Source organism: Pleurodeles waltl, chromosome 1_2 (genome assembly GCF_031143425.1).
Source record: "Pleurodeles waltl isolate 20211129_DDA chromosome 1_2, aPleWal1.hap1.20221129, whole genome shotgun sequence".
NCBI lineage: Eukaryota > Metazoa > Chordata > Amphibia > Caudata > Salamandridae > Pleurodeles > Pleurodeles waltl.
In genome coordinates, this window is record NC_090437.1 from 692,160,278 (window position 1) to 692,186,966 (window position 26,689).

The 26,689-nt window shown below is 40.6% G+C and overlaps 1 protein-coding gene across 3 annotated transcripts in view; it reads right to left on the minus strand.

Moving 5' to 3' along the window:
• The window catches only part of LRBA (LPS responsive beige-like anchor protein), a 1,864,610-nt gene that overhangs the window by 1,522,926 nt on the left and 314,995 nt on the right, over nucleotides 1-26,689 (minus strand). For all 3 annotated transcript variants that reach the window (XM_069242641.1, XM_069242642.1, XM_069242640.1), the window contains exons 19-23: nucleotides 23,561-23,669; nucleotides 22,889-22,970; nucleotides 13,902-14,025; nucleotides 13,296-13,488; nucleotides 3,049-4,176 (exon numbers count right to left, since the gene is read on the minus strand). In XM_069242641.1, the coding sequence (XP_069098742.1) occupies nucleotides 3,049-4,176; nucleotides 13,296-13,488; nucleotides 13,902-14,025; nucleotides 22,889-22,970; nucleotides 23,561-23,669 (1,636 nt within the window). The remainder of the gene's footprint in view (nucleotides 1-3,048; nucleotides 4,177-13,295; nucleotides 13,489-13,901; nucleotides 14,026-22,888; nucleotides 22,971-23,560; nucleotides 23,670-26,689) is intronic.

Here is a 26,689-nt window from a genome sequence, read left to right on the forward strand (position 1 = left end):
GCTAGTTTAGTAGCGGAGAAAATGCAGGACCCCGGAATGACCACTTTAAAGGGCTCCCATTCCATTGCCGGGGAGCTGGTTCAGCCATCATTATGGTCAAAGACGTTTGTGATACGGTCAGCAAATGTGTCACTGACGATTCTGTCTTCTAGGGTCTAGGGCCACGGGCTGTATCTTCCAGGTGGGCATAAGAGAGGGCCCTACCCAGGCTCAAGCCTAATAATAGAGGTTCATTGTCAGATAGGTCCCTGCCCAGGTACCCAGGAGAGGTTGAGGAATGTTGATCTTGGAATCATTGCATGTGACATGGCTGGTCTTCTTCATACGTGCTATGATTTGGTCAGTATGTTAGTATCTCAGGGGTCTAAAGATGGAGTTCTGGGGATTTTTAGGTTTCTGAGTAGGTACTCAATGGGTGCACATTTAATCTTAAAATCTTCAGTGTAAGTGATTCCTAAAGTTTCTGGTATCCATGTTCCCAAGAAAGCTGTGCATAATATGTTGAGTTTGATTTGGTATCTTTAGGTAGCTCGAATATGCAGAGATTTCTTCCCCTGGCACTGCCTTTCAATTAGCATATTTTCCTCTAGAGGGCTAGAACCCTTGAGCTTGATTGATCAGCTTGAGTTACTGGGTGGGAGCAAGGAGCTATGATGTGATATGACAGCATCAACATGGTCAAAGCAGACATCACTCTGCGCCATTGGCCGCAATTTTGCCTCACCTGCGAAGCAAGATGGATAGAGCTGTCGGCAGGCAAGCTTTTCAGTCACTCTTGTGCACTGTGATATCTGATATGGCAGGTTTCACCTGTGGCACATAGGTAAGGAGCCACTAATTACAAATTAGCTAATCCTGGTCAGTCTACTGAGAACAAACATATTGGTGACTGCTAGCGGTTGCCATCTTGAGACTTTATGTTGTGGGTGAGCTCGACTGAGTGAGAGGTTTTTGAGGCTGTATTAAAGGTTAAATGAGATTCTCACTTGCTCATTTCTCACCAGGTGTTCCAGTTGTATACTCTGCCTTTGGCTCGGTATCAAGTAACAACCATTTCAGAAGCAGTGACAAGATGGGGAAGAGTGTGAAGATTCACAACTTCTCTCCGATCTTGTGTAGGCTCAAACCACACCCTTGTATTGCCTCTAATTTTGATGTTGAGAACTCTGCATTGATGTACTGGTTTTATTATACTGGGCAATATTACATTCATCACTTCATTTGCCAACTTGAACATTTTAATTTAGCTCAGTGACAGTCCAAGGTAATAAGAGAAATCTGTTGATTTTGAAATTGATCCCAGGCATGATTCCAGCACATATTTTAATTTACAGGGTCTCGAGGTGATGCGCTGTTCTGACGAAGCATCATAAAGTAAAATATTTACCTCTGTTTCTTGACTCTTTTCTTGAGGATTGCTTAAATTATTCGTGCAAAACAAAACCTATTTATATAACATGGCAGAATTAATCATAGCAAGTTAAGCGCTATATTACTTACTGCAGGTATATGCCTGATAGAGTTAACTTTCCTAAATTAATCTACAAACAAACCACATGTATAAGATTTGCTACCATGCAGATTCCTTTATCTTCTAGCAAGAAGTACTTTCCTCGTTGGATCCACTGGGTAATCTCAATACCACTGAAATTAACATGCGTGGTGCACACTGCAGTTTTTAGACCTTGAGTTATGCTACTAAGAACCATGGACACTTGTTTATTCAGAAAAATGAATGTGGTCTTAGATTTCAGCCACAAACACCAGGGCCAACAAACAATATGCCTAAGATATTGCCCCATTAAAGTAGTCACTAGCTTCAGTGTGGGTAAATTATGTCAACATGTTAAGTAATAGGCTAACATAATAAAAGCTTTTGATTTACAAATACATTTTTTTCTGTCTGTGTGCTAACCTAGGAGAAAAGTCAAGGGAACCTAATCAATCACCCATCCAGTCTCTGGTAGGACTGACTGCCCATCTTCAAATGGAGCTTTCCTCAGGGGTTGGGGTATTGAGACACCATTGTTTTCTCTGTTACGCATGGCAGGCATTATATTGTCAATGCCTATAGGGAGAGACAGATCTAATGGGTGCTATCAAAGTCTTTGGCATGCAAAACAACCAGCCCAAGAATCAGAAATATTATGGATGAGGGAATGCCACATAAATCTGTCTTTGAATGGAAGAACAGGATCTAAAGCATGAAGATTTGTTAGGAGACCTTCTCCAAGAAGGTATTAAAAAAAGCAAAAAAACATGCAAAGTGCTGGAAAAGTAACATCTAACTCAGACTGATTTCATGACTGTGAAAGTGATGAAAATAAGAAACCAACACCACCAGCATTTGAGCTTCAAAGATGGTGTTTCATTATTTATGATGGATCCACACAGCTACTTTCCTGGCAACATGCAGCATATGGTAACTGTGACTTCACATTAATAAAAACATTTCAGAGCCAGTCTGGTGCGTGGGAAGGGAGTTTATATAAACAATTGGTGTCTAGAATAGGTCCAAAGACATCTGAATCAATGCAAGATATTCAGGATATCTACAAAGGATACATTTATTAAAACATAATCTAAGAGGAGCTTGTATGCAAAGTCCTAAAAATCTGTCATGGATCCAGGACTCATGGACCTACATTGAATTTCCAATATAATGTAAGATATATGGAATCTGCAGAAACAAGTATTCATCAGAAATGTCTTTCTATAATTGCCGAAGATGTGGATCTGAAACAACCAGGCTCTAAAAATACCAATCAAATAAAAGAAATGTATGCATGATTACAGTGAAGCCCTGATGCTTATTGACAGGACTAACCTTGTCCAGACACCATACTCTTTAATGCCACATCAATAGATCCAATTAAAGACTTGCAACGGTAAAGAGTACTGATTTTCAAAGGACATCTGGAAATTGTGTTACAATATTTGTATGCACCTGTATATTGACAGATGGATTTACATGATGCCAAATTTATACAAAATCCAAACATGGCAAAATTCAATTTTATTAAAGAAAAAAACTATTTCAATTATTACCTCAGTTAATGATCTGAGAGGATGTTCATTATCTTGACTTGTGTTGGGTTTTAGCTCCAATCTTTCTGTATCAGTTGCAATGCTGGAGACATCAAGTTTGGCAATTCTTTTGTCCTGGCCTACGGGAAAGTCTAACATCCTTGTGGTGCTATTATCAAGACTGCTGATGTGAGGAGCATTGGTCTCATTAATATCACCAATTTCATCTTTATTCTTCTCAATTGCTTCTTTTTTTTTAGTCAATTCTAAATTTGCTTCTGTGACCTCCGCTTTCTCTGCTGCTGTTTCTGCAAATGATGATGACGCCACAGCTTGTGACGCCACCTCTGGTCCTTCAGCTCCACTGCAATCTGTAACTGAAGAATCTGGCTGCTCTTCAAGAGGTTTCAGTTCAGCTTTTGGTTCTTCCTGATTTGAAGTCTCCAAGTTACTGTCTTCTTTCTCTAGTTGTGATTCAGCATTTTTTGAAAGTACTACTGGATTACCATTTTGCTGATGATCACTGCCCAACCCATCAGATGCATCCTGTATTGGGTTACTATTACTATCTTGCGGATAAGAACTGCCCAAGCCATCTGATAGGCCCAGGACTGGTTCACTGTCATGTGAATCAGTGGACTCAGATATAGCCTCCTGTAGCTCAGATGGTCCTACATCTGCAGTACCAACAACTGGAGAAGCGGTAGCAACTTTGTGGTCTTCATCACTGTTTGAAATTATTTCAGTGACTTCAACAACAGTTGAAATTATTTTGGAATCCAATTCACTTGCATTATTTTGCACAGAATTTTCACAATCTGAAGAATTGTCAGCACCAGCAGTAACGCATGTATGTTCACTTGTCATTGCTAATTCAGAAAAAGATTTTTTTTCATGTACTTCATCAGATCTATACTCAGTCACACCACTTTCTAGAGTTTGCTCAACAGTGACATTCTCCACACCCTGTGTGCATGCTCGGTCTCCCTCTACCGCCAGGGGCGGAGTCCTTCTTGCAGCTTCCACTTCTGCACTTACTCCAGATACTGTTCTAATTGGACTTGTAGAACCCTGACCAATTTCATCGCCTCTTCCTTCGTATTGTCTGAACATTCGGGAAAGATTTTCTTTGTGTGTTTCAAACGTGACCTACACAAAAAAAAATAAGGATACAAATGAAGCATTTAAAAAAAAAACTTGAATTGTACATTATAAGTCAGAGGATATCAATCAATGCATATGTACGTTTGACAGAAGTACAAACTATTAGAATTTATTGAGTGTCATCTTGAAAGAGTTGACAGAGGAAACCCACTCAGGAGATGGTATTGCCAAGGCGGAATGGAAGATGAAATAGAAGAGGACAAGTAGGTCAAAGGTTCTTGCAAAAAAATCTACTGTAAGGCTGGTGTGGAGTGGGGCAAGAATGCATCGTGATGACTAAGACGGCCCATTAGGGGAGGAGTTTCAGGAGAAAGTCAGTGGTGCGAAATTCAGACTCTGAGGGTAGGAATATGTTGATTGTTCATGACTTCAGTGGTAGGTAAACACTGAGTAGGTTATGCGCAGCACAAAGAGTTGCTCTAAATAGCGACAATGTAGTTCAAGTCATTTATTTGAATGCACTGCTTACTGAAGAACCTTCACTGCGGGAGAAGGGCACTGTTTGTTGATTTTTGCTCTGAGGAAGAATTGGAGGAGTGACACTGTGGACAGCTGGTTGTTGCGTATGTGTCATCTATAGGCTATTCTATAGTGTAGGAATGACTAATGTTTTAAACCAGGTAGTTCAGATGTTTGGTAGGAGCCACTCAGTGATGAAGGAGGTGGTGGACTGTGAAGGTCTGAGGCCTTTGGTGATTTATGAGTAAAATGTTCTGATGATGAAAAAGATGGGCTAGCAGATGAAATAAGATGAGAACGATGGAGAGGAACTACTCAGGGACAGTAAACCAGAATGTGGAAAGGGTGGATAAATCTCAACTGTGAGGTAGTTAAGTGTGATTCAGAGTCCTAAGAAGTGAGGAAGTGAGGGATATCTTGATCATATGAGTTTGGAAGAGATGTGTTGTTTTTCTCTCCAGGTAAATCTCATTTTTTAAAGTTATCTACCAACTTAACATCTCTCACTACTCTGAGTCATCACGTAGCGAGATTCAGACAAGATAATTGAAAAACTCTATGCACAAGCCTCAAATCCCAAAGCATAAGTATTAAGTTGTCGATGGTACTCAATACAGCAAAGAATACAAATTCTACGTGAAGTGTGATATTGTAGGAAAGTACCATCTTGCCTGGCATGTTACCCCCATATTTCACTGTATATATGTTGTTTTAGTGTATGTGTCACTGGGACCCTGGCAGCCAGGGCCCCAGTGCTCATAAGTGTGCCCTGTATGTGTTCCCTGTGTGATGACTAACTGTCTCACTGAGGCTCTGCTAATCAGAGCCTCAGTGGTTAAGCTCTCTCTGCTTTCTAAATTGTCACTAAAAGGCTAGTGACCAATTTCACCAATTCACATTGGCATACTGGAACACCCTTATAATTCCCTAGTATATGGTACTGAGGTACCCAGGGTATTGGGGTTCCATGAGATCCCTATGGGCTGCAGCATTTATTTTGCCACCCATAGGGAGCTCTGACAATTCTTACACAGGCCTGCCACTGCAGCCTGAGTAAAATAACGTCCACGTTATTTCACAGCCATTTACCACTGCACTTAAGTAACTTATAAGTCACCTATATGTCTAACCTTCACCTGGTGAAGGTTGGGTGCTAAGTTACTTAGTGTGTGGGCACCCTGGCACTAGCTAAGGTGCCCCCACATCGTTCAGGGCAAATTCCCCAGACTTTGTGAGTGCGGGGACACCATTTCACGCGTGCACTATACATAGGTCACTACCTATGTATGGCGTCACAATGGTAACTCCGAACATGGCCATGTAACATGTCTAAGATCACGGAATTGTCACCCCAATGCCATTCTGGGCAGCTAGCAGGGCTTGTTTGCGGTCTTTCTGCGTGGGAACACCTCTGCAAGCTTCTACACGACGTGGGACATCCATCCTCCAAAGGGGAAGTTTCTAGCCCTCTTCGTTCTTGCAGAATCCACAGCTTCTACCATCCGGTGGCAGCTCCTTTGCACCCTCAGCTGGCATTTCCTGGGCATCTGCCCACTCTCGACTTTGTCGCGACTCTTGGACTTGGTCCCCTTGTTCCACAGGTACTCTAGTCCAGAAATCCACTTTGGTTGCTTTACTGGTGTTGGTCTTCCTTGCAGAAACCCCATATCACGACTTCTGTGCTCTCTGGGGGCTATAGGGGCACTTTACACCTACTTTTCAGGGTCTTGGGGTGGGCTATTTTTCTAACCCTCACTGTTTTCTTACAGTCCCAGCGACCCTCTACAAGCTCACATAGGTTTGGGGTCCATTCGTGGTTTGCATTCCACTTTTGGAGAATATGGTTTGTGTTGCCCCTATACCTATGTGCTCCTATTGCAATCTATTGTAACTTTACATTCCTTGCATTACTTCCTTTTGCTATTACTGCATATTTTTGGTATTGTGTACATATATCTTGTGTATATTTGGCATCCTCATACTGAGGGTACTCACTGAGATACTTTTGGCATATTGTCATAAAAATAAAGTACCTTTATTTTTAGTATATCTGTGTATTGTGTTTTCTTATGATATTGTGCATATGACACCAGAGGTATAGTAGGAGCTTTGCATGTCTCCTAGTTCAACCTAAACTGCTCTGCTATAGCTACCTTCTATCATCCTAAGCTGCTAGAAACACCTCTTCTACACTAATAAGGGATAACTGGACCTGGTACAGAGTGTAAGTACCCCTTGGTACCCACTACAAGACAGGCCAGCCTCCTACAGATATGTGCAAGAAATGAAATTCTGAGGCAAAGATTTGAATGGCCCACAAAAAACTGCATATATAGTATGTCCCCACCAGTAATCTGAGATCAAGGAACAATGTTCCTATCGACAAAAACACTTTCAGGTGAGATTCTTAGATGGGAGAGAATCATGTTTGAGACAATCTTGAGCGGACTACGAACAACCCAACAACTAAAAGTTAAAAAGACCTAGAAATGCAGCGTTCAAAGTTTTTGTTGGATCCTAATGAATAAACAGCTGCCATCCCATATTCACAAGATAAGGATCTCAAATCGATTGTACTACATGGTTCAGCTCGCAGACCAAGCATACACACCACCTTTTCCAATGTCCTCCCTCTGTTTTGAAAACTGTGCCAGGATTCTAAGTCAAGGTCAGCAGAGCAGCTGGGAATTATGCACCACCACTAGCACTTACACAGCCCTGCAGCCGGTGGCACAAAAAGTATAATCAAGTGAGGCATAGGAACATTAGAAGAGGAACTGAGGATGTATTCTGAAATGTGTTTAAATGTATGTGTTAGATGTAGCATCTTTTTTTTTTAAGTATTGTAAAACAACTCCAAAACCCCTCATTGCCCCAGAATTAATATTTCTCCATTATTTGGGTATGGTAACAGTCCCTCAGTGCCACCTGAACACTGAACTTATCCGTAAAACACTGATCAGGCAGAACCCAGTGTGTTAAGTTATGAAGAAGTGGTACAACAATTTAAATCCTTATGGAACCACCAGTCAGCACAGGAAGTGTTGGGAAATGTTTGAGAATTTGTATTTAATTTTCTTTTGCAAAAAATGTACATATGTAGTACCACTGTTAGCTCTTTATTCACAAGTCTTCTCTTTGTCTGTTTTTAGGACAACTCAAAATGTATTTTTGCAGTTGAAAGCTGTCTGTCATTTCTTTGAATATGCTAAGAAGCATTATCTACGTTTTACGTCAAAGTGTTAATGTAGTACCCAGATATACATTTGAAAGACTTATTCTCAAGAAACAACGCAAAATGAAGTGATAAAAAAATTAAAAAATTTGATTAGTGATCTCAAAAGAAGGATCAGTAAAAGCAGTTATACTCGATATGCTACAGGTGCAGTGACTATACATGCATTTTAATGAATGTTTCATTAGCCGCAGAGCACGCTGTTTTCTAACCATAAGATTTTGGCAGAGTACTTTTAATATCAGTGTACAGGTATGCAGGCCTTTTGAGTTTATAATAGAAGAAACACAAAAGTTTCCAACACAGCATCCATATTCCATTGTAAATTAATTTCAAGCGTCACATTTGAGGACAAAGACAGATTCTCACTTGTTTTAATCCACATATTGTTTTCACTCGGAACCGTGCAACATTTTCAAAATTCTGATACCTACATGGTCACTTTAATGCAAATTAGTATCACTTCAACTGACCGGAGGTTATTTGATTTCAGCTCTTTTCGTTATTTATTGCTTTTGCACTTCTGACTGAAAGGCTTTTAATTCAAAATTAATTGTCCTAGACTGTTCTAAATTAGCCAACTAAAAGGCCAGTCATTAATCTTCACAGACGTTTGATGGTTAATCCATGGCTGTTTGCTATGTTTGGAAAGTACCTCCATGCTCTAGCAGTTAAGGACACTTCTGAGCTAATAAGTAGATAAGTTCCCCTGGACAATAATTCCAATCTAATTTGACATTTAGCATTTACCAATTAAGAAAGAGATGAAAACAGCACAGGAGCACTTTCGAAAGAAGCACCAACCAAACAACACTAAATGGGGACTGAATTACTCCATCCTCCCTGAAACCGCACAAAGCCTTCAACTTACCGTAACGGGTCTTCTATTTTTTCTGTGTGAGTTACGTATTTGAAATTATGGGACAGAGTATTGAAAATGCCTCTCTCATGCAATCATTAAGCAAAGTCTTGTTTTCTACCAATACATTCCAGTCCCAGTACGACTACTTAAAGAATCTACAATGTAAACTTTTTCCCCAATTTAGTTCACACAAGTCTATGTCTGGAACCAATCCAGTGTGCACCACATGCAAATCAGACTTGATTGGAATTACCAATGCCTGCTGATCTGAGGAATAAGATAATTTCCATGAGGCTTTCTACAATAATGTCAGGATGCAACCAGAAACATGGGCTGGTAAAGGAGCAAACGGTGTACGCCTAGTCACATACAAATGGCCATCCTGCTACAAAAAGTGAAAATGGAAGGGGTTTTTTAATCACAAAAATGTCAACTCAAATGTAATGAAATGACTGGGGTACTTGTACCTCCATACGATTTATTTTAGGACAAATACTTGGAGTCCCACTCAGAACAAAAAGTGCCACTGAAGATATGCAAAGCCGAAGCAGTTCAACTTCACTAATTTACTTCAGGACAAAGTCATACATTTAACAGCTGAACTGAGTTTGTCTGGATAAAGAAAAACGTAAGCACAGAAATAGACAGGTTTGTACGGGCACATTATCATCACAATTTTACTATAAGAGATACTAAAATGCGTAAGAAATATTCCAGGAAAATGATCAGATTTATTTCTGCTAATACAGCCTGTGCATTTACAAACCTCCTTTAAATGTACGAGTAAAAACAAAATGCACATCAAAAAGTGGATGATGAAACAGTTTTTCCACAAATGTAGTTTGATTTTACAGTGTTTTTATCTGTCATTTTAAACATGATGACCAAAATATTACACGGTATATCACATACTTGTGCAAATATAAATTTAATGTTTAAACGAAAATAAAATGCTTCTGAAAAAAAAAATGATTAATGAACCGTTCGTAATCTAGCTCTACAGTAATTAGGTGAAAAGTGCAAAAAGTAAGCTGAATTCTAAGAGATGCAGAGAACAAACAATCTTCGTCTCAAAATAAAATATTCAAAAAGATAATTTATCAAGGAGTCCTAAAATGTTAATGGACTAGTTTTATTCACCCAGGTACCATTTATAAAAAGCCATTTTAATAGCGCATACAAGACTTTGTGCATATTTGTGGGCTATATGTGGAGGTCAGTTATTACATTTAAAAAATAAATTACTATGCTGGAATCACCTTCCATCAAAAATCTCCTGATTCATTTTAATTTCTGGGCTTAAAGTAACAAAAAAAAAACATTCATTCTTGTATTGAATTTTCAACTATAAATAGATTAGAAGATGGCGGAAATCTATGAATTCTCCTTCTAGTATACGTGGTCTGCACATTCACTTTTCTCCTTACTGCACATTTCCTATTGTACTGAGGCCTGTATTTTTGCATTTTAAAGACAAATATCGCTTTTCTTTGTCACAATACATTTGATCTATTTTAAGGGACAGGATTGCTAACATTTTTTTTTTATGTAATTCAACGTGCTATTATGCCACATTACTGATTTATTAGAATCAGTTTTGCAACACGCCAAATAAGTGTAAGAATTGAAAAGCAAATTAAAAAAAATACATTGTATTAGGTTTAAGACAAACTTCTGAAATTGCTTATATCCACACACTGGAAATGTTCAATTTGGCTCACGGACTAAAAGTGCAGATTGGGTCTTGTGATCAAGAATAAACCAATATATTCATATCTATCAACAGATAGACACCAAATTGATGAAACCTTGTAAAAATGTTCAGTATTCCATGGTGATGAGTTCTACTCACAAACAGCTTCAGAAATAAAGAGATTAACCTTAAGAGTTTAGATCAGATACACAAGGCTATTTTACATACATTAGTAGATCCAGCCTCAGCCATCAGACTGTGCACTGCTAGTTACAACCAATAATTTATGAAGAGTGGGACATTTCCAAACAATTAAATGATGCACTGTCACTTACAATATGTGAGGAGCTGGACATTCTCTAATAATCAGATAATGTGCTATCATTTACAAACAGCAATACCTGGAGAGCAGGACAATCCCTAATAATAGGACTGTGCACTGACATTTACAACCAATAACGTGTAAAGAGCAAGACATTTCTTTACAATTTCAACATTCAAGGTCATCTGACAAATGGACGCATGCTATGTTGGTCAAAGCTTGCTTTCATTTTAAATTACTTGAATTTAGGAGGTCACCGGGGCATCCTCTCCCTTTATTAGCCACAAAATTGATACGCCTGGTCTCAGTGTAATAGGGCCCTAGGACATTTGACTTTAAGGCGAGCAAGTGTGATCACTGTGCTGCTCTTAGAGTCTCGGCTTCCCAGTCAAGCTGACTTAATGGATCCTGCACATCTCGAGGGACAAGGGAAAGAAAAGTTTCTGAATCTATTGGATGTCTTTCAAACTTGTTTTTATACCACGAGCTGCACATAAATGAGTTGTATACACACATTATAGCGCTCTTTTTCGAGACAAACTTGAACCTTTGCAAAAACGCAGTAGCGACATGTGGGAAGAGAATGCGCTCTTGCTTACTCGTTCAGTTTTAAGAACAACTTTTGAGAAGGGTCGATTGTCTAGGTAAAGCAGCATGTTTTTTAACTGCACACATCTGTAACCTTTCGAGGAAAGTATGAAGAGAGGTGCAATTATGCTGGAGGCCGCCGCTGCTTAGAGAGTGTGGTGCAGCTGTGGGAGGAGAGAGTTACAGTGACAAACAGCCTCCCTGCTACGAAGGTGGCAGGAAATCTATCATACCGGACAATAAAATTGCAATTGAGTTTCTTTGGCTTTTTATAGCAGATTCATGCATCTTGATGTGGAGCTCGGCGAAACCTATCCGATTTTGCAACATCAGTCTTTTATCAGACAAAGATGTTGTAAATTAGTGGAGGGCAGTGAGACGAGAAGGTTGTGGAAAAGAAAAAAAACAATAATTGCACACAATTTCAGACAGTGAAAACCATGGAATCTGGCTTGCTTCGGAGGTTCAGAAAAAAAGCTTCTAATGCATCCAAACAGAATGATCGTATTGTTCCCCTCTGAATCAAATGCTCACCATCGCCTGGTTGTAAAATCCGACTCTGGAAACGGCACCAGGAGACCCAGACATAAAAATAAAAACAAGAGGAAATAGCGGAGGAGCTGATCCCAGGTGAGCGTCTGTACTTTAATCCCCGCAGGAGCTATTTTGGGATGCAGTCATTCTAATGCAGAAATTCAAACCCATCCTGCGAGCTTACATTTTTCTTACGATGGGAATCTGGCGGCGTAGTTGCATAACTTAGTAGCAAACATTGTGACTAATGAATTGTAATGTGATCTACATTTATGGGTGTCACTGGGAAAACATTACGTTAGCCACTGGGAGCTAAATATAGAGATAACGTGTGTTCTCTGCAATTACGGAGCCCACGGGGAAAAAAAGATTTTGCAGATAACTTAACTATGTTGTTCACCACTCGCTACCTCATTTGTGTCTGAACGTGGCCTGCCTACCCATTTCTCAAATTTAATTGGCTTTTCAAATCAGTCCGTTCCTTCCTGGAATAATGCAAGTTTTACAAATAAAAGGTCTGGTTGATTTTTATCCCTCCCGCAGATTCCGTGTCATTAAAAGCCACTGTTAACTATTGGTGATCTGCTCGTAGAAGGCCCTTGACTAGGATAAAAGGCAAACTGCTCAACTGGAATCTCTCGGTGGCATATGGGACCCTTGCTATAGTGACCTGGCTGCTGTTACGGGTCTCACTACAGAACATGATATGCATTCCTTCTCCAGAATATGACCACACCAATTAAACAGAAGTGCGGAAAAACGTAATAGCTTTGTAAAACCAGGAAATGTCAATCCTATTTACAGTACTTATTAAAATAAAAAAAAACACAAGAGGCTCACAAGGATTTTTTGCAATGAAATCTTTATCAAGACCTTCTAATCTTTATAATAGAACAAATGAACGTGTTTAAGCATGGACGAGGGTGGGGGTACAGCTAATTTCTTTTTGTAGTGCAATTTGATCCTAAGAGTAGCTCTAGAGCGCCATCTTGTGCTCGACACTCTGAATTGTCCTTGCCCGTGCACAGGAATGAAAGCATTAAAAATTCGAAAAGAGAAACACTTGGTTGAAGCCTGATCGACCCTCTTTGCCTACTGCACGCATTTCTACAAGTCGGCAGCACCGTAACCTTGCCAGGGATCAGCTCGTGCCTACAAACTCACAATAAATATTCCACGTTATGCATACGTTCAAATTCAGCAATTAAATACTGCACTGCACTGCATTTGTGATATTCTCCACGGCAGGAGTGACCCATCTCTGTCTCCCTCACGGGCCACTTCATTTGAGAATTTCTAAGCCAACAATCAACAGGTGGCAACGATGCTGTTTAAACATATTTTGCCTTATGACACTGTCAAAGTGGCAGCCTGCAGCCCCAGAGACTTTGTCACGTTAGAAAACACTCACTTTTGAATGGGTGATGGACAGCGTGTCGACCCACACTCGCCAGCCGCCCCACTCGTACTTCACGGCATGATAGAGTAAAATCCGGAAGATGGCGTACACCATTTCGGTGATCTTCTGCTCGTCCGTGTTTCTAGGATTGAAGTAGCAGAGGGACAACATCCATTCTTGCCAAACCGAGCACTGCAGCAGGCTCCTGAAAACCAAAACAGGCCTTAGTTCCTGCACACAAGCCAGCCTTACATGCCAGAGCGACTACAGGGCACCTATGGGGGGAGAAACGCACAGGATCGCGTCCGCTATTCATTGTGAGTACTTAGAGGGGGGACTGCAGGTCACCTTGTACCCATCGCTTAGGAAGCAAGGTACACTCGGTGGCAGAGGGGGTTTTTGTAATAAACAGCTTGCATGCCCTGGACTCGGTCAAGTTAAAAGTTTAATTCTTGAAAAATGTGCAGCCACACACGGCGGACTGCGTTGCTTTTAATAAAAACACGTGACTGTGGCGAGACTCAGTGTAAAACGCAGTTTCCACAAGATTAATTTAGAATTAAGTATGTAGCCACAGAAACGACCCCCCCCCCCCCCCCCCTTTGAAAATAGCCTTACCTTCGATTTTCTCTGCTGTTATTAAACAGTTTAATCATATCCGAGAGAAACACTCGACGGACCTCCATGGCTTCTGGGCACTGCGGGGAGTTTCGGAGAAGCGTTGCAATGATTTTTAGAATCTCTGTAAAACAGTTTAATCTAATTAGATGGAAAAACATTCCTACAAGAGTAAGACGTCAAAGTCATCTTACAGTACAAAACGTCTATGTTGACAGAAAGCAAAAAGTTGGCAGTAGAACCCTACATATCACTTACCCATATTAAAGAAGATCTGCTTGACTGCAGGGTTATTATATATATATATATATATATATATATAACAAAGTGCAATCCGGAATGCGGAAGCTGATACGCAGCCGGGTTCCGGAAACCCCAACTACTTAAATATATTCCCTCAAGTATAAGGAAATGCCAGGACACCTTCGTGATGCTGTAATTCCATTTATTCAGGAAAGGAAAGGAAGGTGTCCTGGCATTTCCTTATACCCGAGGGAATATATCTAAGTTAAATATATATATATATATATATATATATATATATATATATATATATATATATAGCTAGGTCTAAAGACTAGTTTGTTTAATTAGAACACGTTTATGTTTCTCTTTAGCAGATTGTGACAAAAATACAGAATTAGCCATGTTGGCAAGTTTAGGATTCAATATAAATGATTTATTCTTAATTGTTATTTTGCAGTGAAAAAATCATTTTTTTCTCTTTTGACTTCTAGCAGGGACTTCAATATACAGTTTTCTTTGGTGTGCCTGCCTAATCGTTTTCCAATGTGCACATTTCTTGGTGCAAGGGAGACGTGACTAAGACTCAACTGCACACACCCCTGCAGTTTCTCAACATTGCCTATTGCCTACACATAAATGTACAGAATATACTGACAATATTGCAAGCATATGGTGGATGAATCCTAAAGGAGAAATAGCCTGATATTTTGACAGTTCAAAAATGAACCTGTTAAATCTACGCGACAGCCATTTGCATTACGAACGTCCTGTTTTGAAAACAGCTGTGAGGAGGATGGTCAAATTCCCTAGCCGTAAGAACATGTTTTTGGGAGGGTCCAACCCTCTCATTATAGAGCTAGTAATGGAGTACAAATGGTACAAGGAAATTCCCCCAGAAGCACTTGGTCCCTCTTCTGTCATTCTTCAAAGGTCATCCTTGGTCAGTCAGCCAAACTTCCAGGGTTGGCCTCTTCAGGTAAATTTTACTAGAATAGGTTTACTCAACACCACAACATTTTGGGGTACCTACATAACATTATGCAGATAAAGGTGACAATTACACATAGAATGTAGGCTACAGTGGTATTAACGTGCTTACCAACACAACACATACTTCATAAAACATGGCAGAAATCCAGAAATAAAACGCTCAACTAACCAAAAACTGTCTATCAAAAATACCAAATTAAATCTTAAGAACCCACCAGGTTTCCGAGGTTAGATAACAAAATAACATACTTTAACCACATAAAATAAACTTAAAAAACAAACAGAAAAAGATCAGGTTCCAAAGACATGAACAAAAAATACATGGTTAAGGCCTTCCAAGACAAAAAAGACAGAAACAGCATATTAGACTTCAGGAGGAAAAAGATTTTGAGTGTGTTTCAGATTTGCTGAAGATTTATTTTAACCAGTAGAGATGGTCCAATTTTGCACTCGGCAGGTGTAAAAATACTAATGACTTGTAGGTAAGGCGAGCAACCTCGATTCTGGATCCAGGGGTAGATACCGCACCATTTTCAGTAAAAGGCTATTTATAAAGGATCCCACAACAAGCTAGGAGGCAGCATGTAGTACTGCTCTGAGGAGTGTATCTGTATACTCTACAATTTGTTTCCTGTTCAAATATTTCTTTAAGACTCATGTGCAATGTACATATGTACTAATACATGCAGATAAATACCAAAGTTGAAGCTAGTGACAAAGTTGCTGTGACTGATACACGGTAGGAAAATAATTTTGTGACTGCTAATAACTTTGGCTTAAGTTTAAAGGGGTTAATTTACCTTACCTCTTACGTTTCTGAAAATCGAATTCAAATTAAAAAAAAAAAAAATTGACTGGTGAGAAGTTTTTCTGTTAGGCGTTTTACAAACCATCTAAATAGGTTTTCTCCAGCCATAAAGCATCAGTTCCAAAAAGCATAAAATGTATAAAAAAAATTGGAGCACATCCTATTTTTTCTTAAATCTATTCAATACTATGTTTATGAGCCTCACATGCTAGGGGATTTGGTACCTTCCACACATCACAGTAAATGGTGGCTCAGACACCTCCTTATGTACAATAAAAAAACTGATTATTTTCACTTGCAGCATATGAATTTAAAATAATAAAAGGTGAATAAACACTACAGGGCCAGTATTGTGAGAGACACTGGGCCTAGGGCTTTGGTAATGCCCTCTATGTGCCAACATCCTGCGATGTATGACCAAAGCAATGAGTGCAGAGGGTTGCCAAGCGAAAGTACACTGTACTAACCTCCTGCTGCACACGTCCTTTCATTGTGCCTAGCAGGCTCTGGATGCAGGCATACTAATCAAAGGGTGTGCAAAAAAGGCCATGTCCTGTGCCCAGATCCTACTACGCAAGGTCAAAGGAAATATGTAATATGCCATGGGGGCAATGGACCATGCATGGAAGAAGTGGCAAAACACCCACCCTGTACGCACAGCTCGCAGGACAGGCCCTTCGGCTCTGGGTTTTGAGGCATTTGCCACCAGGTACTGTGAAATATGGCTCCATCAATACATCATATGTGATATTACAAGCAATGCACACAGGATGTGGTTGTGTAACTTAGCATAACAGGAACACTGACATTTTTGTGTTTTTTTTAGGTTTTGAATAACAAGCATATTATATCTCAAGTATGACATTCAGAAGCTTTTATTATGCAACACAATTTGTGATACAAGTAAAAAATAACTTCTCTAAAATATATACATATATATATATATATACATATATATATATATATATGCACACACACATTTATACACACATTTGCATCTAACTATAACGTCCCTTTATCTTTGGTATTTTTCAGTGATATATACATATCTTACTAACAAAAACAAAGGCTAAAGGTTATAGTTAGATGAAAATGTCAGTTAAAAATAGCATATTATAACTAAAGTATGATATTCAGAAGCTTTTTTTATACATCACATTTTGTGATACGAGGAAAAATAACTTCCTTCATACACGCACAAATATAATTATATATAAACATATTTCACCTAAGTATAACATACCTTTATCCTGTTTTTGTCAGTGACATACATAAATCACTGACAAAAACAAAGCAAAAGGTTAAAGTTAGGTGAACATGTCAGTTAAAACATACCATTTTAAATTAACAAAACCACTGAAATTCACCCGCTATTGTTGTCTTAAATAACTGTAACTTGTGCCCTGAAGAACAAGTTACTTACCTTAGGTACAAATTATCTGGTAGAAACGTATTCTAGTTGCAGATTCCTTACCTTAGAATTTCACCCAGCATCTTCTGCCCCCGCCTTCATGCGTGGAGGTTGAGCAGCTGCAGTTGACAGCTTTCAACCTTCCGCCCAAAGTCTGTGATGTTATCTTGGCAGCCTGGCGTACCTCCACCAAAACGGTATACGTCTGTCATTGGCATAAATTTGTGGCAACGTGTATCAACAAAACTGTTGATCCCCTTTCTGCCCCTCTGTCTGAGGTTCTTTTGTTTATTCTCACTCTTGCCCAGCAGGGCTCTACTCTGAGCACCCTTAAGGGTTATCTGTCTGCCATCTCTGCCTTCCTCGGACTTCCCGATCAGCCCTCCTTGTTTAAATCTCCCATTGTTGCAAGATTCCTCAAAGGTATTTCCCACAATGCTTCAAAGGGATTTGAACCTGGTACTTAATTTACTCATATTTGCTCCTTTTGAGCCTCTTTACAATTGTCCTCTTCGGGTCCTCACCTTAAAAACAGCCTTTTTTGTGGCCATCACCTCTGCATGCAGACTGAGTGAGCTACAAGCTCTTTCTTCGAAGCCACCCTTCATCTCTGCCCATCCTGACAAAGTGGTGCTTCATACTAGGGCCTCCTTCCTACCTAAAGCGGTCACACCCTTTCATGTAGGCCAATCCATCACCTTGCCTACTTTCTACATGCTCCCACATCCTTCTCGTGAGGAGAGGCTCCACCGTCTGGATCCAAAAAGAGCATTTGGTGTTCTACCTCAATCGTTCCAAAGACTTCCAGGTGGACGATCAAATCTTTGTGGGTTATGTGGGTGCGAAGAAAGGATGGGTGGTGCAGAAAAGTACTATATCTAGATGGGTTGTTCTCTGCATCAAAATGTGCTATGCCTCGGCTAAAATGCAACACCCTGAGATCTTGCGTGCTCACTCAAACAAAGCAACAGCTGCAACCACTGCATTAGCACGCGGAGTTCCAGTCCTTGACATGTGTCAGGCAGCAATTGTGGGTGTCCCAAACACTACTGCCTGGACAGCCAGGTCAACAGGGATGGATATTTTGGCTGTTCAGTCCTGCAGGACTTCCTAGTATGATCTTGGTTCGCAGACCCACCTCTGGTGATGGTATTGTTGGGTATCTATTCTAAGGTAAGGAATCTGCAAATAGAAGTCTCTATCAGATGAACAAGTTAATTACCTTTGGTAACATTATCTGGTAGAAACAAATTCTAGTTGCAGATTCCTTACCGACCCACCCATCCTCCCTGCGAACTGATTTCTAGGGACAGGGACTCCTTTTCAGAGCCCTAGTTCTGGCACACCAGTCTCATTGTTCTTCATGGCTCCATGCTTCTGGCATGGAAAATCATGAAAATAAACTGATGTCAGTGCACTGGGATGGGCCTATATACAACTGCAATGCCATCAAGGCAACCCAATGCCAAAGACGGAAGTGGAGTCGACTGACGCCACTTGACGGCATGCAAGGGTACTGCTTGAAGAAAAAAATCCGGATCCAGTCTGACGCTTGAGGGAAATTCTAAGGTAAAGAATATGCAACTAGAAGTCTCTATCAGATGTAACTATACCTCACTCCCTCGGCATGCTCAGTGTTGTCATTAATTATGTACTTTCAGATGTTTCAGTAATGTTATCAATGGTGTCATAGAACAGGTCATGAGTGATGTAATATGGAAGATAATCAGCAGTGCATGGAAAGGGTGCAAGTTATTGGTACCAGGCCCTGTGCTCAACACCCACTAGTATCCCAAACCCCTCCCCTCCCCTCTGCACCTGAGCTATGGGCTGGGGGAGGAAATGAGCGCAGGGCTTGGGTGTCACTTAAAGTCAGGCAGACCTACTGGCTTTGTCAAAGGATCAAAAAAACAAAATATAAAAAAATTGGCTTATTGGCTTTATGAAGTGATCAGGATATCAACATATATAAACCACATGTATTGTCTTTGTTTAAAAAAAAAAGGCCAGTAATTGCAATGAAATGTATATTTCAAAGTGTACACTGTGCAATGTTTAATAAATATGATTGTCATAACAAAAATGTAAAAAAGAAAAGGTAATTAAAAAAAAAAAAACAATATATGTTTGCGTCTCTTTTTTCAACATATTTAAAGCTGCAAAGTGCAGCCATAGAACACACCACCTTGGGCTCTGCACTCCAGTAGATGAGCAGAGAGCGACAGCTAGGAGTGCTTTAAAAAATCATAGCAAGTTTTCCTTGGGTCATAGATGTAATGTCCCAGAAGACCTATTTTTTTTCTTCTTTTTTTAATTAATTTTGCTGGGGGGCTACTGCACTCTCTGCCACGCAACATGCTTAGCAGTGCCCCTGCCTCTTTTAGGGACATAACCAAACTCCCCAAAAAGTTTAAAGAACACATGCAGGGCATTATGGGGCACTCCTTCAAGGAGAAGTGAATGTTAAATGAGTGGCTCATCATTTTTCTTCTTTTTAAAATTTTTATTTTGGGTGTCCTGGTGCCTAACCAAATAATTACTTTTGTTGGGTGCCCACTCATCCTGGGGATCGGCACAAGCTGGCAATTCTTTGTTTTTTTGTTTAAAACTATTGGGGAAGGAGAGTGCGCCCCACCCCCCCTTTCACGAAGGTATTACAGGCCACAGGAAACCCATCCTGAAGGGCCATATTGATTTTTTAAGGGAAGTGGGCACGCACCCCCCGCCCAAGCCTTTTCAGGTCCCGGGGACGTATAATTTTGTATTTTTTTTTGAGGGGTGGGAGGGGGGGGGGGGGGGGGGTTAGTAGGGTGGCGGATGCAGACCCCCTTACCTAGCCTTTACAGGCCCCGGGACTGTATTCATTTTTAAGGGTAGAGGGGGTGTGCACCCCCCAATCCCTCCCCGAGCTGATACTGGCCTTTGGGACCCCATCTCTTGGCACCAACAACACAGAACATTGGGAATTGTGGGTGGAGCGCCAGAACCCCTGTGGCCCCACCAGCTACCCTGCATGCATCCATCCTGGGTGCAGCAGGAGCAGTTTTTTTCTCTACTCTTGCTGGGCGGGAGCAATCTCTGTTTCCCTGCCTGCAATCGGGCAGGTAAAAAAAAAAAATTGTGCTCCTACCCGGCAGGAGTATTTTGCAGCTCCTGCCAGGTGGAAGCAAGGAAGTTTTCCCTACCTGCAGTCTTGCAGGCAGGCAAACTATGTCCCGGGGTGGGCTCCCTGGGAAACAACTGCAGAGCCAGCACTGAGGATGGGGTCTCCAGGGCCTTTCAAGGCTCTTGAAGGGGTGGACTGCACACCCCCTCCTCTTTGTAAATTAACAGCACCAGTGGATGAAGTGCCCATGGCCTTAGGAGGTGAACAGAGGGGGGCGTGCACCACCCTCCACTGTAATTAAATACTGGCCGCAGGGGATAGGGTCCCCGGGGGCCTCCCTGAGGCTCACGGATGGTGGGGATGCATGCTCGCTTCCCCTATAAACTATTTGCGCCACTCCTCCTCCTCCCTCCAGCCCTGGCTCATCTTGCGCTTTATCTTTTTTTTATTTTACCGCAGCTCCAAATGAATTTCCGAAGTATTTGGAAAGGCGAAGTTTGTGACTAGATGCTTCAAACTAATTACTGCACTATCATGGTAGCAGAAGTGAGGACTGCGGGAATAATGAACAAACCTGGACAAGATGACATTTACGCAAGTGAACTGTGAAAGGTTTCCCTTGGCCATTTACTTAAGCTTAAATTACAGTTGTAAAAACGCTGCTTATTTAAAAGAACACAAGATCTGAGTTTATGAGAGAAGCCAGCCTGGAATCACTTCCATGCTCTGCATGTCTTTATGACAATGCAGTCTCCTCTAAGTATGTGAACATCATAAAGTGCCTTGTGGGTTAGTTTTGCTTTTGATTAAAGTTGCATGCAGGCTGTTTCTAATAATAGTTCAAGCACAGATGAACCTACAACAGAACCGAAACAGACGAACTAGAAGGGCACCTTGTGATGTCTACATGCTACACACTACATACATCCCCAACAATGACATTAGATGTCATACTGCAACTTCTGCCACTCACCTAAGAAGCTGATAGGTCTAAAACTACACCCTGCTCCAATAATACACAACCCTGAAATACAATTTACAGAACCTCATTTTAGGTATAGGTACGTACCAAAAAGTAGTTGATAAACGAACAGTGCCCACACATCCAAGATGCTGTCCCATACCATGGGCTTTAATCAGCTTTGTGTTTCCTCCTGGGTTCGTATAACTGTAAACCCAACAAGCCTGAGCCTTGCAAGACTGACACCCACACTGCAAACAAGGAAAGTCTTGCAAGTGGACGATATAATTGGTAGGCACAAAGGATATTCCCGATGACAGCTGCAGCCTGATTTATGTGGTTAGGAGAAGGAAAAGTAAAAGACAACTAATTTCTATCTTGCTCTAAGAGGACAGAAAGACATGTATTCATCAAATGTATCCGAATGTCCACATCTGGAAGTGCAATGCACAATCCATGCTCCAAAACAAAGCCAAACTACATTCAAGTTGTAGAGATACAGAAATGAAAATTGAACAGTGTTCTTACTGTTGTCCAAGACCTCCGGGAATGTATTCTCTTTTTATCTCGGTGGCGCCTGAACCCCACCCAAATATAATATCTTATTCATAATATGGTGTTGCCAATATAATATCCGTTGGGATGTTCCTGCATTCCTCTCTTCCTCAGTTTGTCTGTCACATCCTAAAAAACACTATGATGAATTACAAAGGAAGCGCCTTTCCGCCCTCTGGAGTGACTCAACAGCAAGAACTTCTTAGAGACCATGTAATGGATCTGCTACAAAAAGCACAGCAGGGACCATGGAAGCTTTAAAGTACAGCACGGTAAAAATAAAAAACTGTACTGGGTCAAGTTTATAAAATATCAGATCACACAAAGATTGCTCTTCAGGAAGTTACTCCAAACAACACATTGAGCAGATACATTTTGTTTCCACTCCAGTTGCAGCGTCCTGGACTGACAGTAATTTGAGGTGAACGTTAATTCCACATTGCAAGTAATTTGGTCTGGCATCTTTGAGTAATGCAATCAGAGGAGAACTGAAACCAGAGCAGGTCTTAAATCAAAATATCTTTGAGCACAGTCGTCGGCCTCTACCTCGAAAATGATTTTCGTTAAATGCAAAATAAATAAATAAATGTAAAACATCACCACTGAGGATACATTGCCAGTACTACTTGGGTCGGATAATTTCTGGAAACTCTGCTTTCTATATAAACTAAACGGCGGGTCTGCGTTTGTTTTGAACTAATCTTCTAAGGTCAGTGGTTCATGTACACCTTACTTCTAATGTGCCATAGTGCACGCGACCGAGCCCCTTACACACAAAAAATATACCTCGCGATGACACATTTCTGGGAGCCCTGCTCTAGAAGACAATGCTGTATTTCTTAAACCAGTGTCTGGACACTGCCACAAACAATGACAATACTTCACAATAGAGAATATTCAAACTGCTTACGAGGATTTTGAATCTTCACCGTCGAGTCAGGGTCGGGATGTGGCTTGTGTAAAACTTGCGTGCAGATCTGTTCAATTAAAATCTATTGTGTGAAAAAAATAGATTATCAGCACAACTTTTTCTCTAACAATCCCTGAAGAAAAAAGTACATCACATTAGACATTTCACTTAGTTTTATGAAACCCTCCCACAAACAGTGGAGTCGCCGGTGCATCATGGGCCCTGGCGCGGAATACAGCAGAAATTAGGGTTCAGTGGGCTCTGGTGCCACTGCACGCGCTGCTCCGACGGAAGCTATAACCCCGCCCCCAGGCTACCATCACTGACTGCCGCAGCAATGGGGCAGTAACCGGTCGACTAGGGATGTTAATTACCACGCTTTGTACAGAAATGAAGTAATTTTACCTCAAATTATTCATGCTAGGTAAAGACATACAAACGAAACCGTAATAAATAGCTACACAGCAATTATTAAAACAATGTTTACTTTATGTGAGACCCACGATCTACCGAGTTGGCAGAGCTTTCCATGTTAACTAAAAAAAAAACTGTTGTATTTGGAAGGCGGCTAGCGTTTCTTGTACCATCTGGAACCCATAAGAACAAAGATACACGCGGCTTCGTAAGGTTTCGAGGTAATTAGGAGCCCTGGATTTGGAACGATAGCACTACCTCAAACAGGACGTTGTAAGTGGTCATGGAGATTAAGTTTGTCTGAAGCATCAGTCTTTCAGCCAGCAGGGAAAAGAGTCCATGTCCAAGCATAATTTCAGCTTTCCTCCTGAAGTTTCACAAAGAAAACAAGAGAGGTTAATGAACTTTCTTCTTTAAAATGAATACCCTTGGCAGGATTTCAGTATACGCTTCTCGGGGCAATATCATTAGACTTGCAGTCTTGAAAGCAAAATACCAACAAAACACTCTGATTGTAATCAACAGTCAGTGACACTAATGAGCTGAAACGTAGCACAGCAGCACATGCTTCAGAAATGAAACCCCCCTCATGTGCCCTGGATATCTACAGGGAGGTAGATTTTCATATGCTTCGCTAACTAGTCTTTGCTTCCATGATTACAAGCATATATGGAACCCTAAACTCACTCTCTCGTGTTTCAACCTCCCACAAACAGGTCATTTTATTTACAGGATCACATGATGCACACAATTCAGGTAACACTAAATAGCTCCACATAGGCTTCCCACCAAGAAAATGGATCTTAATAGGGTTTAGGTCTTCACTGACAAATGGCCCCCAGTTTAATTAAGGAACAGACTTTAGTGGATCTCTGTGAGCCGACTCTCAAATTCTAGCATCGCAGCTCATATCTTCCCTTCTCTTATGCATTTCTTACAAGTATACATTTCAGAATATACACTTCACCTGATGAATATCAAATACATATTTTAAAAACCAATAGCCTACCTTTAATGAAAGGAAAGGCATATGCTCTCCCTCAGAGTACGATGCTACAATAGCACTCTATATAGAAAAGAATGAATACACTGCCAACAGAAACACTTCTTTAAATGAAGTGGTTTCAAAAAAGCAGGCTAAAAATCTAGGCTCACATCACTCAAAACAAAAACTACACTTGCAGATAAAATTGGATATTGCAAAATAACGGCTGTCATGATTATCTTTAAGAGACAAAAAACTGCATAAGTAAATCAATAGACAGCTTAATATAGACATAAAAAGAACATTTCTTCCTCTATGGTAAAAAAAAAAAAATAACGACAACTTGATTTTGTGATTAGACTTATTGGACTGCACATCCACATACAAGACATGTATTCTTACGATTTAGGTTAGAAACTGCACGCTGTGCTGCTTTACACAGTATCATGAGCCAAGTAACATCTGGCTGAAACATGACCTTGCATGTTCATGTTAATATTTCCCAGGTCTTTAATGTGGCAACATGAAATAAGTCAGAATCTACACTATACATAACTGATTCATGAAAATGGTGTTTGGTAATATGCCGCCACAGTAAACAGAAATTGACGAGCACAGTTATTTTTTTTTTTCAAAGAAAGTTCTTTTTAGTTAGACAAATGAAAGGCATCACTGATTGGAGTATTTGGATCTCCTGCTAAGGCTTTACTTTAAAAAAAATATGTAAAAGGACTGTCTCCTCACAAAGTATACTCTTTCAGGAGAAAACACTCACCAAATGAGATAAATTACTGGGTATTAACATTTCACAAAATAGTTCTTTCACAAATAGCCAGTGAGTGGAATAACCAATCCGAGAATAGATAACATAGCAAAAGACTGTTGTAACCTATGTGGTACAGCAGCTAAACTTGGACAGAGCATTGGCCGAGGGAGCACAGTGGACGAAAGAGTGACGTTTCTCTTATTTTACAAGTGTAAATCTACAACCACCACAGATTTATTTAATGAAACTAAAAGGCACATTCTGGACCAAAGTGGCACGTCCTTTCACTATAAAAGCTATTGTCAAAGGTGTTCTTACTGCGGATTAAAAAATAACAGGGAGGAGGGACAGACATGGCTTAACAATAAAATGTATACGTTTATCAAATGAGCAAACCGTGACAAATGTGCAATTTACATCTCAACGGACTAATGCATATTTTTTACTGCCCTGGTGAAGTCTCACATTACCCAACCTGCATTTCACAGGGGCAACATTTGTTGCTGGTGGGGCAAATGTGATGCAACATGCCTCAACTCGTGAAGCTTGATGCATCTTGCCTTGTACTAGACCCAGGTCGCAATCCTACAACAAATCATAAGTATAAAAATCCACTGAAACAAAGATGGCTAAAATAACACTGCAAGCAAGAAAAGAGCTAGTGGGCCAGTTTGTAGCTTGCTATAATGTCGGATTCAATATGAACTTAGCACACATGCCTTAAGACTCCTCTGGTTGATATGTCATACCAATTTTAATCCTTCAAAAACAACAGCTTTTGTAGACTCATTTCACCCAGATGTGCCCTGATGAGGGATATATGTTCTTTCAATTAAGAGCTCCACTTTTAACTTGATTAGTAAACGTGTGTTTCCTAAACGTTAAAGACAGCTACATTGAGCCACACTGCCTTTATAAGTGTTTGTGCACATACTGCACCTCAGATTATGCAGAAAACAACGTCAAAGCACAAAAACTACTTTTCACACATACTTTCTCTTGCAGATAGACGGTGGCAATACCCTGCTCCATTGCCTCCAAAACATCAGTGTGCCCCCTATCGCCTTTAAGGCATCCTCCATGCTGCAGCGTGTTTCAGCCAGGGCTAAAGAAAATAGTCACATCACCCTCATCCTGAAGGAACACCACTGACTCACCTTCCCATCCCACAACATCTTCAAAAGCAACCCGCATCAGCAACAAAGCCATTTCGACTAGCACCCATGATTATCTTGCAGACAAACTTGCAGCCACTGGTGGCTCTCTGCACACCCACAACAAGGATACCATCAGTCTGGAGACAAAGACGCGTAACGCCCCCACCCCCAAAAAAAGAAAGTCAATAGGCATTCCTGTATATAAAACCAGGATCTGGAACAACATCCCTGCAGCCATCAGGTATACCATAACTGCTCCAATTTGGGAAAGAGATTAAGGAGTGCCACTTTAGATAAAACTACATCACAAAAGCAGTAACAGGTCTCAGAAACTAGCTACATCACCAATCACTCACTGAAAGTAGCTTTTGTCCATAGCCAGTAATTCAATGTTTAATGGATAGGTTTGCACTATACAAATAGCATACACAAATACAATGACGCTTACTCCATGCCTATGTGTACATCCAACACCCCCT